Source organism: Clupea harengus, chromosome 13 (genome assembly GCF_900700415.2).
Source record: "Clupea harengus chromosome 13, Ch_v2.0.2, whole genome shotgun sequence".
NCBI classification, from domain to species: domain Eukaryota; kingdom Metazoa; phylum Chordata; class Actinopteri; order Clupeiformes; family Clupeidae; genus Clupea; species Clupea harengus.
In genome coordinates this window covers 11085961-11102523 of record NC_045164.1, presented here as the reverse complement: position 1 = coordinate 11102523, position 16563 = coordinate 11085961, and the positions used below count along the sequence as shown (strand labels likewise).

At 41.7% G+C, this 16563-nt stretch overlaps 2 protein-coding genes across 12 annotated transcripts in view; both read left to right on the top strand.

Annotated features, from left to right (window-relative positions):
* The window catches only part of dst (dystonin), a 127423-nt gene that overhangs the window by 49521 nt on the left and 61339 nt on the right, over positions 1-16563 (top strand). For all 11 annotated transcript variants that reach the window (XM_031579604.2, XM_031579602.2, XM_031579600.2 and 8 more), the window contains 18 exons: positions 330-434; positions 715-810; positions 933-1058; positions 1385-1537; positions 1806-1960; positions 2143-2269; positions 3096-3279; positions 4013-4170; positions 4447-4619; positions 4938-5076; positions 5183-5376; positions 5658-5820; positions 6063-6146; positions 6365-6472; positions 6693-6791; positions 13502-13648; positions 15206-15294; positions 15595-15712. In XM_031579604.2, the coding sequence (XP_031435464.1) occupies positions 330-434; positions 715-810; positions 933-1058; positions 1385-1537; positions 1806-1960; positions 2143-2269; positions 3096-3279; positions 4013-4170; positions 4447-4619; positions 4938-5076; positions 5183-5376; positions 5658-5820; positions 6063-6146; positions 6365-6472; positions 6693-6791; positions 13502-13648; positions 15206-15294; positions 15595-15712 (2418 nt within the window). The remainder of the gene's footprint in view (positions 1-329; positions 435-714; positions 811-932; positions 1059-1384; positions 1538-1805; positions 1961-2142; positions 2270-3095; positions 3280-4012; positions 4171-4446; positions 4620-4937; positions 5077-5182; positions 5377-5657; positions 5821-6062; positions 6147-6364; positions 6473-6692; positions 6792-13501; positions 13649-15205; positions 15295-15594; positions 15713-16563) is intronic.
* LOC116223339 (plectin-like) lies at positions 9077-13495 on the top strand. Its single transcript, XM_031579609.2, has one exon. The coding sequence runs from the start codon at positions 11046-11048 to the stop codon at positions 13155-13157; it is 2112 nt and encodes a 703-aa protein (XP_031435469.1). The 5' UTR covers positions 9077-11045; the 3' UTR covers positions 13158-13495.

The following is a 16563-nucleotide window of genomic DNA, read 5'->3' as shown; positions in this document are numbered from 1 at the left end:
GCATAGAAAACAATGCTGTATGTCACTGAAATGGTATTCAAAATATTGTCCTGTTATAGACGCTTTGAGTTCCAATTTACACCAAAAGCTCTTTTCAAAAGGTTCTCAGTTTTAGAGTCAACTTTAGTGACTCAGGAAGCGACCAAGAACCAAATACTTATAGCTCAGTCAAGCCACCGTATTCCATAAGATTAGATTCTCTTTCAGGATGCAGAGATAAACACCTTCTATCTACATGTTAGCACTAGCATGGTGTTGATATCACTGTGAGTACATGACACGAGTATGTGCTACGGGATGTCTCAAGTGTTGCCTGCTTCCTTCTGCAGGAGCTGATGAGAGAACTCGACGAGAAGGAGGAGGTGATCAAGTTCGTTCAGGACAATGCTGAAACACTCCTGGCTGAAAACCATCCTGCCAGACTCACCATTGAAGTAAGAGGCAACTTGCTGATTAGTAGACTTTGTAGCCACTAGTTAAAAGCCATATACACTTCATTCTCACCAAAATCCAGCACATTTTTCCCTATAAATTAATCTTCCATTGACACTAGTATGATAGTTAATCTCCCATTAACACTAGTATGATAGTTCATCTCCCATTAACACTAGTATGATAGTTACGGTAATCTCCTATTAACACTAGTATGATAGTTAGATTGGATTATATTGGTATTTGTTTGCGCTAATGTGTATGTTTGCTGTAAATCTGCAGGCGTACAAGGCTGCCATGCAGACGCAGTGGAGTTGGATCCTGCAGCTGTGCTCCTGTGTGGAAGAGCACCTGAAAGAGAGCGGCATCTATTTCGAGGTGTGTAAATCTCATTCAGCTTTCAGTTGAAACAGTGCCTTCCAGGTGGATGTTGTATAACATTAAATGGATAGAAAAACAACTCCAGCGGTGACATAACCAAAGCATGTGCCCTCCAACAGTTCTTTCACGACGCCAAAGATTCCCTGGACTACCTGAAGGGCCTTCAAGACGCCATTCAAAGGAAATATGGGTGTGACCGGACGAGCAGCTTGCACAGACTTGAAGATCTTATCCAGGAGTCTATGGTAAGAGGATGTCTCTCTGTATATTCATTTCTCTGCTTGCATAATGATTTACTAGTAAAGTTATTACAACAGAGATCAGTTTGACAGCCCATTTGAACAGTACATGTAATGCAAATGAAAAGGCCTTGTAGATCTTGTTGATAGATAGATGGAAAGAAAAACAGAAAGAACGAAAATGAATCAAGTCTTCTATTCCTGATGGAAGTATCGTCCCATGAGGGTGTAGTCTATGTCTAACTTCCCCTTTTGCGCTCCAATTTTTGTACTGTTTTGTCTTTCTTTCTGTCTCATTCTCTTTGTGTCTTTCTCTCACCATCCGTTCCCAGGATGAGAAGGAGCAGCTCCTTCAGTACCGTAGCACGGTGGTTGGTCTGGTGCGGCGGGCCAAGGACATCATCCAGCTGAAGCCACGCAGCCCAGACAGCCCCATCCGCACCTCCCTGCCTGTCAAAGCCATCTGTGACTACCGCCAGATAGAGGTACGTATCACTTACACACAGCTGCTGCTCACAACACACATGCTTTTTATAGGACTGAAAGTGCAGGGACAGCTTCTAGTTAATAATGATAACTGTTAACGATAGGAATTGTTAATACACATTCAGTGATAGTGTAATAAATAGTTATAGTGTTGTATTAACATATGAAGCACTATAAAGTTCGCTTTTACCTGGTTAATATTAGGTCTACATTTCATAGGTCATACACTAATTTACATTTTCGTTTTTTTTTATGCCATGTTTACAGATCACAATCTATAAAGACGACGAGTGTGTGTTGGCCAGTAATTCTCACCGGGCTAAGTGGAAGGTGATCAGTCCATCAGGAAATGAGGCAATGGTGCCCTCTGTGTGCTTCACCATCCCACCACCCAATAAGGAGGCAACAGACATGGCCAGCAGGTGAGCCGACCACAAGGGGAATTCTGGGAGGTGTAGTTTTTTAACAAGCTGGTTATGCATAATTTACACCACCAGTCATAAAAAAGTATATTTGTTACCAGTACATGTACAAACAGTTATGTTTAAAATTGCAATTGCAATGGCAACATTAATCATGTTTTGTCTATCTTTATGTTTCCTAGGATTGAGCAAACATACCAGAACGTTCTAGCACTCTGGCACCGGTCCCATATCAACATGAAGAGTGTGGTGTCCTGGCACTACCTGATGGCTGACATCCATGCCATCCGGAACAGCAATGTTGCCTCGGTATGCTCCTGGTCTTTGTATCCACATGTCTGAAAAGTCTTTGTTAGAGAGGAAGTTCCCTAAAGCCTGGGAGGACCGCAAGGAGAACTGGCAGTCAGTGGTACCCATCTGTCTTGGTTGTGCCTTTGAGCCAAGACTCAGTGTTTACCAAAGACATTCATTCAGTCATAGTAATGAAAAAATAAATCACCTTTAAACAGAAACAAGTATCTGCAGGAATGAAAATGATCACTGCTGAACAGTCACCATTCACAGTTCAAATCATTTAGACCTGTCCTCATTCATGTCACAAAACACAACACAACATTAAATCCTTCTTTAGGAATTTTACCAGTGTATGTATAAACTAGATAGATAGATAGATAGATAGATGGATACTTTATTAATCCTGAGGGAAATTTAGGTCATCCAGTAGTTTATACACATATACACTTATACACCTCACCGACATACATACATAAATCACATATACATACACATAGGGAGAACATATTCACACAGAGTGTTTCCAGATACAGGAAAGGGTCTGACCCTATTGTACAGAGTGCAATGATTTTGACAGTGTCTGTGTCCAGGAGGAAAGTGATCTTGTGCTGCTGGTGTGGATAGTGCAAAAAATATAATGTTCTTGTGCTTGTGAGGATGGGTAGTGCAACCGTTAAATTTAAATTTCAACCGACATACTTTACCGTAGACCCATGTGGACATTGTAACCATATTTACACTTTGTCCAGTGGCCTGGAAAATATTTCCTTGTACATGTATAATTAGACAAAATTAGTTTATTGTGTTCAGTTGTAACTGTGTGGCTCTCTCTGACTCCCAGATTAAGACCACGCTGCCAGGGGAGCACCAGCAGGTGCTGAGCAGCCTCCAGGCTCACTTTGAGGAGTTCCTGGAGGACAGCGAGGAGTCCGAGGTCTTCACCGTGGCCGACAGGACTCAGCTCGAGCGAGACGTCCTGGCCTGCAAGGAGTACTACGAGGAGCTGCTCAAGTCTGCGGAGAGAGGCAAGGCTCAGCTTGGCTCTAAAGATTGAGCTAAACGTGTTTTCACTTCTTCTTTGAGGGCTGGGCAGAGTGGGACCCACACCTCGAGGCAAACACATGCTTTCTTAATCCTATTAGACAGAAAGTTAATACTTTTTGGGATTATACTCAATTGTGCCAGGGCATGAATGTCTGTAGTGGAAGCCAGGGAGTGTGTGTGTGTGTGTTGGTGTTTGTGTTTATGGGAGGATATGGGTGTGACTAAATTAGATTTTATGAAAGAATCTGTGTTTTCTACCCCGGTTCACAAGCTTGCATTATTTTTCAGGCTTATACCACATCCCAGCCCATTTTTAGAGGTGCTGTTATAAAGTCCCTGAGAGGGCGGAGTAGGTTGGAGCTGTAGAACCATTGAGAATTTAGGGTTTATCAAAGAGCTGCTTTCTTTGTTTTGTCTTATTTGGGACTGTTGGTAATCTGGTTGCCAGAGGAATTCATCTATAATCTGTTTGTTTACAAACAATTAGGAAATTAGAGGCAAGAAGTGGATTAATGAATGTAAAAGTGGTTAAGCTGATTTTTCACACTCGGGTTAAGATATCTTCCTGTGTGGTTTGCTGTAAAAACCAGTACAAAATGAATAATGGTCTTTGCACCGTGAACAAACATAAAACTGTGAAAATCCACTTTTCCTGTCACTTTCATTTTAACCCATAATGCACATGGCTCACCCCTGCCTCCTTGTGGTTGACAGAGGAACATGAGGAGTCTGTGTACAACCAATTCATCTCGGAGATACGCAACTTCCGCATGCGACTGGAGGCCCACGAGGAGCAGCTCATCCGTCAGATCCGCACGCCTCTGGACAGAGATGACCTGCAACAGAGCATCATGCGCATCACCGAGCAGGAGGTATTTACTCAAATAAACACAAATGCAGCATATCCAACCATTTATGAAGCATTTTTGGAAATGAAGCTGAAGATTAGGTTTTTCTCCTAGGAATGAATTGGTAGTTCATTTGGTGATTCGTTAAATTGATTTCAAGAAATGTGATAGCTTTGAATAAACAATTCTGGTAAAATTGAAACTGCTATTCGATACTTTATTTCCAGATAACTAATGAAGAAGTGATTTACCTGTCTCTGTCTTTGCCTCACTCTCTCTTTCTCTCTCTCTCTTTCTCAGAAGAAGAAATCGGATCTGGACCAGCTGAAGGAGGAGATCGAGGTGATGAGGGAGAAGTGTGAGCTCTTCCTTAGGCAGGCCACCTCCTCCCCTCCCTCCCTCTCCTCGGAGCTGCAGAACCTCATTCAGGCCACCGGCCTGGTGTACTCCATGTGCTCCATCTACCTGGAGAAGTACGTTCAGCCCTCCAGCCTGTGCTGTTAGCCCTCTAAATAAACACATTCACCACTTTACTGCTAAACTAGTAAATGGTTAAGTGCTGAAATTTTAAAAAGTATTGCTGTTTATACTGAAATATATTCAATTTTTGCAGTTACTAAGCAAAAGTTTGTCAGATTTGCCAAACAGAAAGTATTGACCACATCACCAAACAAAAATTTGCTAAATTTGTAACTTTATCAAGCAAAATTATCCTCAATTTCTAGACTGAAAAATATAACCCTTACGACTGCCTGGTGATTGAGTGCAACCTAAGAATTTTTTCTGTTTAGGCTGAACTCCATTAGTCTGGTGGTGAAGCATAGTCAGAGTGCTGAGTCTCTGGTGAAACTCTACGAGGCTAAACTGTGTGAGGAAGATGCACTCAGCGCCGACACCAAGTCCATCGAGAACATCGTGAGCACGCTGAAGGTACCCTAGCCACATTCCCCCATAAACTGAGGTCTTAGGATCACACGATAGGGTTGTGCCACATTTTATTAAATTTTTGGTTTCTCTTTGAACCATTTTTCAACAGCTGTGGCGCTCAGAAATCGATGAAAAGAGAGAGGTTTTCCATGACCTTGAGGATGAGCTGCAAAAAGCCCGTGTCATCAGTGACCGCATGTTCAAAACGCACAATGAACGGGACTTTGACCTCGACTGGCACAAGGAGAAAGCCGACCAGCTGGGAGAGAGGTGGAATAATGTCCATTCACAGATCGAGAGCAGGTTGGTTTCATCTGAAGCTCAGACATTCTCTATGGTTTAAGTAGCATTCAGAGCTGTTGTGACAAAACATTATTGTACGCTCTAGGTTTGACTGAGCTTGTGTAAACATTCCGTTTGTTTGTTTACTTCATGTCCATTATCAACTCGAGAGCAGGCTAGTTTAATCTAAATTGCAGATAGTTTACTCCTTGCGTAGCAGTAAAAACTACTGTAAAGCAAATGTGTGGCTATAGGTAGTATGTCATTGAACTGTATGTAAATATTAATTAATTGCTTCCTAGGCTCCGCGACCTGGAGGGTATCAGCAAGTCTCTGAAGTATTACAAAGATACGTACAGCGGCCTGGATGAGTGGGCCACTGAACTGGAGACTGTTCAGCTGAAGATGCAGGAGAACCACCCAGAGGACAGCAAGGCCCTGGCTGAGCTACTTAACAAACAGAAGGTAAACAAAGTCCCCTACTTCACACATTATAACCCTTACAAAATATAAATCTACTGGATAATGAATGAATTTAAGAATACACAGAATTACATTTTAAACGTATTTTAATCTTCTGTATCTTTTGTCAGATATTATAGAATGAGTGCACGTGATATTGCACGAAATGCTTGCTTATAGTGCAGGAGGCTTCAATTCAAAGCTTAAGTGTGTCATTAAAAGTCTTCTGCGGGAATGTTTTTCAGTTACTTGTGTCAGAAATGGAGCAGAAACAGAGTAAGATGGATGAATGCCAGAAATACTCAGAACAGTACTCTGCTGGAGTTAAGGTAGGTTATAACTTTCACTCATAAGCTATAATGCAAAACATCTGTATTTTAATTTAGAAAGAGTCCCAACCAGTGATGTATATAAGTTATGACATGATGTAATCCTGGAATGTATCTTCCTATTATTATGAGATGCTGTCTGGCAATTCTTTGAAATGTTGTTTATATGTGATCCAAAGGAAGATTGTCATATTGTTATATTTACCTTGCTTTCCTAGGACTACGAGCTGCAGCTGATGACCTATAGAGCAATGGTGGACTCCCAGCACAAGTCTCCTATGAAGAGGAGAAGAATGCAGAACTCCTCTGATGCGATCCTTCAGGAGGTTAGTCATTCCCAAACTCACACAGGGTGTCCATGCACATGTCTCATTACATCTTATCATTTAGGTGACAGACCTTTCAGGAAAAGTGTTTGTCTGTGATCTATAGGTATGCCATTACCATGCTTTAGGAATCCAACTTCAAGAATTCATCATGCTCAATGTTGAAGTGTTCAGAATGTTCTGATTTCAGATTCAGACTGATTTTCTGGTTTGTCCGCAGTTCATGGATCTCCGCACTCGCTACACCACACTGGTGACGATGATGACTCAGTATGTGAAGTTTGCCAGTGAGACACTGAAAAGGACAGAGGAAGAAGAGGTATGAACATGATGAAGGAGTAGAAATGTTTCAACTGGGAACTAGTAAACAGTAATAATTCATATTTGAAGGAATTGTATGTATTTTGCCTATAATGCATAATTATCCATCTTTAGCATACTCATCAAAAGATATACAGTCCCCTCTGCAATTATTGGCACCCTTGATGGTTAAAAAGGGTTATAAATGTTTTTACCTTTTGGTGAATTAGCTTAGTCTCACAGTGAAACTAACCTTTAACTGAAGTAATTGTATTCAGAACACCCCACCCCCCACCCCACGCCATCAAGGAATTATATTTTTTTAACAAAATCACAATGATTATACTTTGCACAAAAGCTTGGCTTGTTGAACCATGTGTTGTCAGTTCTTTTTCATTCTGTCTTTTATAGCCTAGCAGAGTCCTTTTGGTGAAGATGTTTCTGCAGGTTCATGTTGTTGTGCTCTTAGCCTGACATGAAGGATGTTATTTCAAAGTATCAATAACATCTACCTTTAAAGCTGACGTGAGCAGCATGCAAGCTCTAATCGATACAAAAGAAGCACTCTTTTGTATCGTTCTTGGCAATGATCTTTGGGGACAGTGTTTCCTTTTACTCGGATTTCACATTTTTCCTGTCGTTATTGAGTGGTGACGGGGACATTTCTGCAGGGCTGCATCTGTCTTCATTCTGGTAAGTGGGTGACTCTTGGAATGCAGTAGCTTCTGCTCTTCCTCAGGAAAATTGGATGATACTGTTTTTCGTTGTAGAGGAGGAAGACGTCAGAGAGAGCTGAGTACCTCACCTGGACAGAGACCATAGAGCTGCAGAACGAAGCTCACCAGGAGGAGGTCTCCAGGTTTCAGCGGCAGGTACAGGAGATGGAAGCCTCACTGTGTGACAGGCAACAGCAACTGGAGATCTTGGGCAGAGAGCTTGAGATGCAAAAGAGAACCATAGAGGAAGTCACTTTGCAGAAGACGAAGGCCGAAACAGATGCACAGCAATTTCGCGTCGAATTTGAGGGTGCAGTGAAGGCTAGAGCAGCTATGGAGCAAGAGCTGAATCAGGTGCAGCTGCTCTTCCAGCAGTCCGAGGCCAAACGGTCCTCCCTTGACGAAAGCCTCCAGGTACTGAAGAGGAACATTGAGGAGAGCACTAACACTCGCCGGACGCTGGAGGAGCACCTGAAGCGAAGGGAAAGTGATGTGCAGGACTTGGCACAGGAGCTGAAGACCAAAGAAGGAGCAGAGGCTGAGCTCCTGAGTCATGTTCGCAATATGGAGTTAGATTTTGCCAAGTCCGCTGTGAAGGGGAAACAGAGTGAATCACAGGTTACGGTCACCAAAGTGCAGAAATCATCCACTGTATCGAGCAGCATCCAGAAAATTCAAGCTGAGGTTGAGGCTGAGGTCCTGCAGCACAAGATGGAGGAGCTCACGATGGACAATAAGAGAGCTGAATCTGAGATCAAGACTCTGAAGTCAGAGATGAACGGCATGCTGATGCAGAAAAACGTGTCAGAGGAAAAAGCACAGCGTTTCAAAGAGCTACTGGACGACTCAAATAACAGGCTGATGAAGCTTCAGGTGGACATGGAAGCAGACAGAAATGGTGTGAGGCAGAAACTAGAGGAAATGAGACAGGAGACCTCTGAGCTGAAAAAGTCTATCTATATCTACCAAGACCAAGTCAAGACATTGCAGCGAGACAAAACCACCCTGGAACAAAGAGCTGTTTTCCACAAGACAGAGGTTGAAGGCATAAAAGAACAACTGAAAATAAACCAAGAGAAGCTTCTCCAGAAGAACTCAGTAGAACAGGAGTACATGCACAAAATGAGATGCTTAGAAGACGAGTTCGCCACAACACAGATAGAAGGTGATCAGCTGAAGTATAAGATAAATGAAATCACAAGAGTAAACAATTCTTTAGAGAATGATGTGAGAAATCTCAAGGTATGTATTGAATCACTTCAGCAAGAGAAATCTTTTGCCGAACAGAAACTCAAAGCACTGAAGAGTGAAGCAGACACTTTCAAGGAACACCTGCAGAAAGCTAAAGAGGACATGTTCTCAAAGTCGAGATGTGAGAAGGAAATTCAACTCAAAGCCAGAAACTTTGAGCTGGAGGTGCAAAAGAGTGGGCAGCAGGTGACTCAGCTGACCAAAAAAGTTGAGGATCTCAAGAAGATCAACTTGGAGATGGAGCACTCCCTGAAGAGTGTGAAAGCAGAGCTGGACAAGGTGACCATCGATCTGGGAAGCAAAGATCAGCATATCAGCATTTACAAGACCCAGGCAGAGAGCACAAAATGTCAGGTGAAGATTATTGAGGAGGAGCTGCTAAAGGTAACTCAGACAGCACACGAGTTCCAGGTGAAACTGAGGGGTTACAATGAAGAGGTCAAGAAAACTGCTGAATTGGAGCAGAAGAACAAAACACTGGCAGCGAACATAACCACTTACGAAAAAGACATCAGGAACCTAAAATCTGAGCTGAACTCCATTTCCAGTGAGAGAAACACCATGAAACAGAAGGTCCAGGAGCAGAAGATGGAAATCAATGAGGTGAATCTGACCTTGAGAAAAACCATGGGAGAGCTGCAGAAAGAGAATGGTGAGGTGCAGAAATATGCCAACAAAATGAAAGAGCTTGAAAATGAACTTTTGAAGTGCAAGCAGTCCATGAAAGGATTAACTGGAAACTCAGAGAAGATTACGGTGAACCTGAAACAGGACATCATCTCTCTGCAAAGGGAAAAACAAATGGCTGACCAGAAACTGTTGACACTGAAGGGAGAGTTTGAAGGTCTGAGTGCCACCTTGAGAAGAACCAAAGATGAGCTTATGAATGTAACCCAGGAAGCAAATAGCAGTCGTTCTAAAATGAGAAACCTTGAAGAGGAACTCCAGAAAAACAAAGTAGTCATAAAAGACATGGGCTCCACAGTAGACAAAGACACATCAAACTTCAAACAGGAAATGATGGTTCTTCAGAAAGAGAAGACCACAGCACATGAGAAAATACAGCAAATGACATCAGAAATGACCGTTCTTCAAAAAGAGAGAAACATGGTACATGAAAAGAATCAGAACTTGAGTTTGGAGATCTCTCAAGTGAAGATGCAGTTAGAGCAAGCCCAAGAGGACATCAAGAAGAGGCAAACACAAACATCCAGTGCCCACGGTCTGAGTTTGGAGATCTCTCAAGTAAAAATGCAGTTAGAGCAAGCCCAAGAGGATATTATGAAGAAGAAAAAAGAAATATCCGATGCACAAGTGAGATCCAAAATGCTGGAAGACCAACTTGAAAGTTGCAAACGGATGCTGGATGAATTAAAGGACAAACTAGAAAAGCAGAAATCTGGCTATGAAAAACAACTGCACTTAGTCCAGACAGAGATGCAGCAGAAACTCATTGTGAGAGAATCTCGCATGAAGATGGAGTTTGAAAAAAAATCCACAGAGCACTCCCAGAGCACAGAATCAGCCGATAGGGACCACAAGCATCTCCTGCAGGAGATTGAGAAGCTCAGAGTGTTGCACCACAACTCCCAGATTTCAAAGCAGGAGACTCAACAACAGCTGGATTCTCTTCGTGTTGAACTTCAGCAAGCAGAGAAAGAAAAAGGAGCCATGGAACTTGAGGTGCTCAAAGCAAAATCCCAAATATCTAATCTGGAGAATGAAAAAATCAAGTTGACATCCAGCTTAACTCAACTGGATAATCTTCGCAAAGAAAATTCTAAAGAGGTTCCACGGCTCAAGCTGACTTTGGGAGAAACTGATCGAAAGCTTCAGGCTTCTGAGAGGGAGGCAAAATCCCTCAAAGAAAAAGTTATTGCCTACATGGAGGAGGTGAAAACCCATCAAGAAAAGATCTTGAAGCTTGAGGTGAGGTTCAGCTCTGAGAGCAAGAGGGTCAAGGAACTGGAATCTGCAAATCATGGAAATCACAATTGTCTCAAGGACCATGAAATTGCAAAACTGAAGACAGAACTGCAGTTAACAAAGAATATTGTGTCATCATATGAAGAGGCAAAGCAAAGTTTGGAGGATGAACTCAGGAAGATGAAGGTTGCCTCTGAGGTACATTTTCAGAAATACTAAAACAATCTTTAATTTGATTCAGATCAATGAAATATATTTGTAAAATGAACTATCAGTGTATCATTCATAACTATGATTCTCTAGAGAAGATAATTTTCTTGTTTAGCTTGTACTGTTAAGTATTTGTACAGAGATGTTAATAAGTAATAGTAAAGATTTTTATGAACACATTTTATTTGTATACCACAATATTTCATTTAATAGTATCAATAATCTCATGTCAACAGATAGCAACTCTGGAGAAGGATAAAGTACTGGCAGAGCTAAGAATAATGAAGCACGACCAAATGGAAGTCAATCAAAACAAAACTCAGGAAAAGACCATGAAGACAATGACAAATACGGTCTCAGTGCATAATTCAACTGTGCTACAGACACAGTCAAAAGAGACACAGTTCAGCAGCCTAAGTACAACAACAGAGCAGACAGCCACCATGCGCAAAAGCTCTCTGTCTGAGAAAGGCAAGTCTGGCAAAGGGCAGTCTGTGACATTCGACATCACCAGCTCAGGTGCTTCTGCACTTACTAGCAAAGCGACAGATTCCCCCTCACTTCTGTCACGCAAAGTTCAAGGCCTTAGAGGACGCATCAGCATCAAGAAATTGATCAAAGTGAAACTGCTGGACAATGAGACTGCCCTGAAGTTAGAGACAGGGCAGATGTCCATGGAAGAAGTACAAGCATACATCGCTCAGTTTGTTAGCAAGCCGACATCCATCGCTGGGGTTTATGATGAGTCTAACAAGAAAACAATGTCCTTCACTGAGGCCTCGGAGAAAGGGCTCATTGCAAAGACTTATGCTATTGAATTTCTTGAAGCTCAGGCAGCTACCGGGTGCATCGTTGACCCATCCACAGGTGAAACTCACTCTGCTGAAGATGCGCTTGAAAAAGGGATCATTAGCGAGGACCTCAAGGAGAAGCTCACAGATGCTGAAAAAGCAGCCTGTGGTTATGCTCATGGAGGAAAAATGCTTTCAGTCTTTCAGGCCATGGAAGAAAGAATACTTGATCGCCACAGGGGAAAGAAGATGATTGAAGCCCAGATAGCCACAGGTGGGATCATTCATCCCGTAATTGGTATCAGGGTGCCCCTTAGCGTTGCTCTTGAGAATGGCCTCTTGAACCAGATCACCTATCAGACTATCTATGATCCAGTCAGCAACCCCAAGGGCTTTTACAACCCTGAGACAGGCCAGAGGGCTTATTACTGTGAACTGTTGAAAATGTGTGTTTATGATATTATTAGTGGTGTGTATCTTCTGCCATTTGGTGGTAAGCAGGGAGCTAATCCTACTCCTGACAGTGTGCAAGGCAGACTGTCAGTTATCAACACCTTCAATGGAGTTGAGATGTCAGCGTTTGAGGCCTTCAAAGGCAACCATATTGACAAGAAAACATACCTCTTTCTGTCTAGGCAACAAACTGAATGGCAGGAAACCTCTGTCACTGACTCTAACGGAAGCCCATTGCATATACTAACAGACCTTAAAAGTGGTCGTCAGCTTTGCATTGAAACGGCTCTTCGTCTTCGAATCCTTGAATCATCAGAACTTACCAAATACCGGAGTGGCCTCCTTAGCATATATGAGCTTGCAGACCTCTTGAACTCCAGAAAGGTTGTTTTCAAAATTACGCACTGCCCCATTGCTGGACTGTGGGACGTTGCTTCCAGAAAGAGACTTTCTATCCTTAAAGGTCACCAGCTGAACCTGGTGGACAGATTGACCGCCCTCCGGATCTTAGAAGCTCAAGCTTGCACCGGGGGCATTTGTGACCCAGCATTGGGGGAGCGTGTTGGGATTGCTGAGGCGAATCAGAAAGGTCTCCTGACTGACAGCTTTGCACAACTACTCAAACAGTTTGAGCAAGCTTACAATGGCTTCATACACCCCCAAACAGGGAAGAACCTAGCAGTGGCCCAAGCCATGCAAGAAAACCTGTTATCAAGAGATGTGGGGATGAAATGTTTGGAGTACCAACTCTTTACCGGAGGACTTATCAACCCTAAAACCCACGAGAGAATGACTGTGGATGAGGCTGTCCTTGGCTGTCTGATAGACAAAGCCACAGCTTCTCAGCTTAAAGATGAAAAGTCCTTTTCTAAATCTTTCACCTGCCCAAAGACAAAGAAGAAGATTAATTTCAATGAGGTCATGGCAAAAGGTGTATTTGATGGTCACACTGGTTTCATGCTGCTTGAAGCTACCAAGCCACAAAGTACGGGGTGTACAGGGGCTTTCCAGTATATCTGGAGCTATCGACATATTTAACTTATCGTTTTTGTGTCGCAAGGGCATGACTGCCATCTTTTTAAAAAAAAATGTATTACAATATGTTCATGTCTAACTCTCTGTCATTCCTAAGTGCAAGGGTTGACAACATGTGTTTTTCATATAATCAGCAAAGTGTTCCTTTTTGTGCCATGTAAATAAGTCTCTGTGGTTTGCAATGGGAAGGTTTTGCCATTCTTGAATTTCTAGTAATAAAGAAACAGTACTTAAATTTTACTTACCATGCAACTTTATCATGAACCTTTAACATGAACCATAAATGTCGAATAACCAGTTGCATTGTTTCCTATTTACCTTTGTGAATTTCTTTCCCTGACTTCCAGAAATCTGTTGAGGAGGAGAAGAAAGAGCATGGTGATAAAGTTAGCAAACTTTTAAACTGGGTATCCAGTGTCAAAGTGAACTCGGGCAAAGACGAGAAAGTTGGGAAAGATGCTAAAGCCATCTCAGAGAGCTCTAGTATTCCCAAGGTAAATAATAAGCACCGTAAACATCTCTTCATTTATTGCTGACCTTTGAATAATTTTTTACAGGTTTCACACAAGACACTAAATTGCCAACCGTGCTATTTACAAGGAAATAATAAGGCAGATAATGAACGGGCACAACATTCCGCAGCAGTACAGTTATTATATTGGCTAACCCTGCCAAGTAAATTATCTGACACAGCATGACTGTTTGATATAGGTGTATGGTGTATTTGATTTACGTTTTATTCTCAATAAAAATGAGACCACACTCTGCTCTGTGTCAATTTTGCCAAACTCTATGTTCATAAACATGTAATCACAAGCTGTTAACACATATAATTGAGTGCCCACCCAATGCCCATTTCCACACCATAAATTTGACATGTTTATAGTGAAAGACATGCCATTTAAGGAAATGATCTACAATAAAGCATTCCACACCATACATTTGTCATGTTTAGGGTGAATTTGGAAACACAAATGTGCTACAATGTGGAGCTAATGCAGGGTTTCATGCACGGCGGTATGTACACAAGCACAATGAAAGCCCTGAAAGACGGCTCTGTCCTATATAAACTTGATTAAAACTGCAAAGGTTCAAATAAGTACACATTGCATATAATGAGCACTGTTACTTCATTGGCTTAACCACCACTCTGTGGTGGCAGTGCAGATGCAGGTTGGTATATAATTATAAATATTTGTGGGAAAGAACAATTTCATTATGGTGTGACATTGGATCATAGCATTTAGTATAGTAAAGCTCACAGAGTTCAAAGGCATACATACTTATAACCATCCTATCCCTGAAAGTCATCTTACAGCCCAGAATCTCTGTAACACCCAGATACACGTGACCCATCCACTGAACACCTGCCCCTTTATTGTCCAAAACTCATGCTACAACATGTCAGCAGGAACCCTTCTCACTGCTGTGTACTAACACTGCTGTAGGCCCCACCATACTTCCAAACAGGAAGAAAATTTGTAAATTTATTTATTTATTTGTAAAGTACATTTTATGCGTATAATTAATCTCTACATATACATACACATAATGGTGCTGGGAAGCTCATTGATGGATAATCTGACATCCTGTTGTAGAATGTCCTGGTACAATAGAGAATTCATAGTTCTGTCAGTGATGAAATACTGCCCCTTCTATCACCACTGTATTTTAAGGTGCAACATGCAATGTGTAGTGTAAAAAATTATAAAAACAATTGCATTTCATATCACAGCACATTCTATTCTTTTTATTTTTCATTATTGAGAGATTATTTGTGTTTTGGATATATATACCAGAGTTTACCATGTAAAGACTCCTTGTAAACATCATTGTTTGTCCTTCCTATGACAACTATTGAAATGCTTGTCATTTGTCCTTACTCATAAAATGAAAGAAAAAGTCTATGCAAATTCCTTTTTAGAGCTGCTCCTGTTGCTTGAAATGAGTAGTCTCATTAAAGCCTTTAATATCAGCTCTTAACTTTTTTAACAGTTTTATGCTGTAAATTGCAGTGTCTTCATTTGTCTCTCTTCTATGTGCATTTGTAGGTGTCCATGGAGGAAATTGTGACGAAGAAGGAGCAAATCGCAGAAGCGCTGAGGACGACACAGCTGATTCTCACCAAACACAGCGACAAGTACGCCTTGATCCCTCTTATGCTGCTATAACTTTGAGTTGCAAGTGAATGTATGAAGTGTGTTATGTGATTACAGTGTTCATGTGCAGCACAATATCATATTTAAATTAGTCAGTACTACTGTTTTCTAGTCTGTAATGAATCTATACAGATTCGTCCTTTAATATTGTATCATGTCTGGAAACCATGTTGTGGGTATAAAAGGGGGCCATTCAAATAAAAGGCTATGCCTACCTACCTACGTGTACCTAGTATGATAATCGTAGGCTTTCAACTTTATTACACTCCTCCTTCCTTTAGGATGACTGAGGAAGAGAAGCAGGAGGCCAAGGATCAATTGAAGGCTCTGCACCAGGCCTACAGTGATATCTCCCAGCAGTGCTCTGATGCACAGACGCCCTCTACCGACAAGGCAAAGGTACTGGATGCTCCGCAACTTCAAAAGAGAAAGAACAGTTCCCCATGTGAAAAGTGCACTGCTGTCCCAGACTGCATGACTAACCGTATATCCACAGCATGGTATGGCATCTTTAGGTGTCACCACTTTGCTCAATCTCCCAATCACATCCCTGCAATTAAAGTCCCAAAGCTGTGTGAGTGTGCTTGGATAGGGTGTTCGATAGGTGTTAGTTCAGTTGACACCTAAGTTTGCTGACACACAAGGCAATATTTTGGGCAACACTATTTGGACACAGACAACTGAAAAACATGGTTTAAACACATCCAAAATAATTAAAGTGCATTTCTTAATGCCAAAGAATCATGACTAATTCAGGTTACCCTTTGTGAATATCTGTTGGCAAAGTTACCCAAAGGTGCGGCCCAAAATGTCTGATGTGTCACCACACTGAGTGTGAAATGAGTATCCTGTAAACATGCCCCAGCATGGAGTGTTTAATATCACCCAGCGTCATCTTTTCACAGCCAACCCAGAAGACCTCTCTTTCCCTCCACACAGGTACCTGCTGAGCATCAATAATACTTTCGTCTTTGTTGTCTCTAACCAACTCTCTTGTTGTGCAAGATACCAAACATTCTGTCCACAGATGCATGCCAGCTTTCAGTGTGTCAACCTCCTCTTGCTGTTGAAATACTGACTTGCACTGTTGCACATGTACTGATAACATTCATAGGCTTGTGTTACGGGTGAGTACATGACTTCATGGCTTTTTCTTACATGCACAGACAATTTTTGGTAAAAAAACATTTAAATATAAACAGCATAATTCTCATTTAGCATCTTCAGTAAAGAAAGGCAACACACTAAAC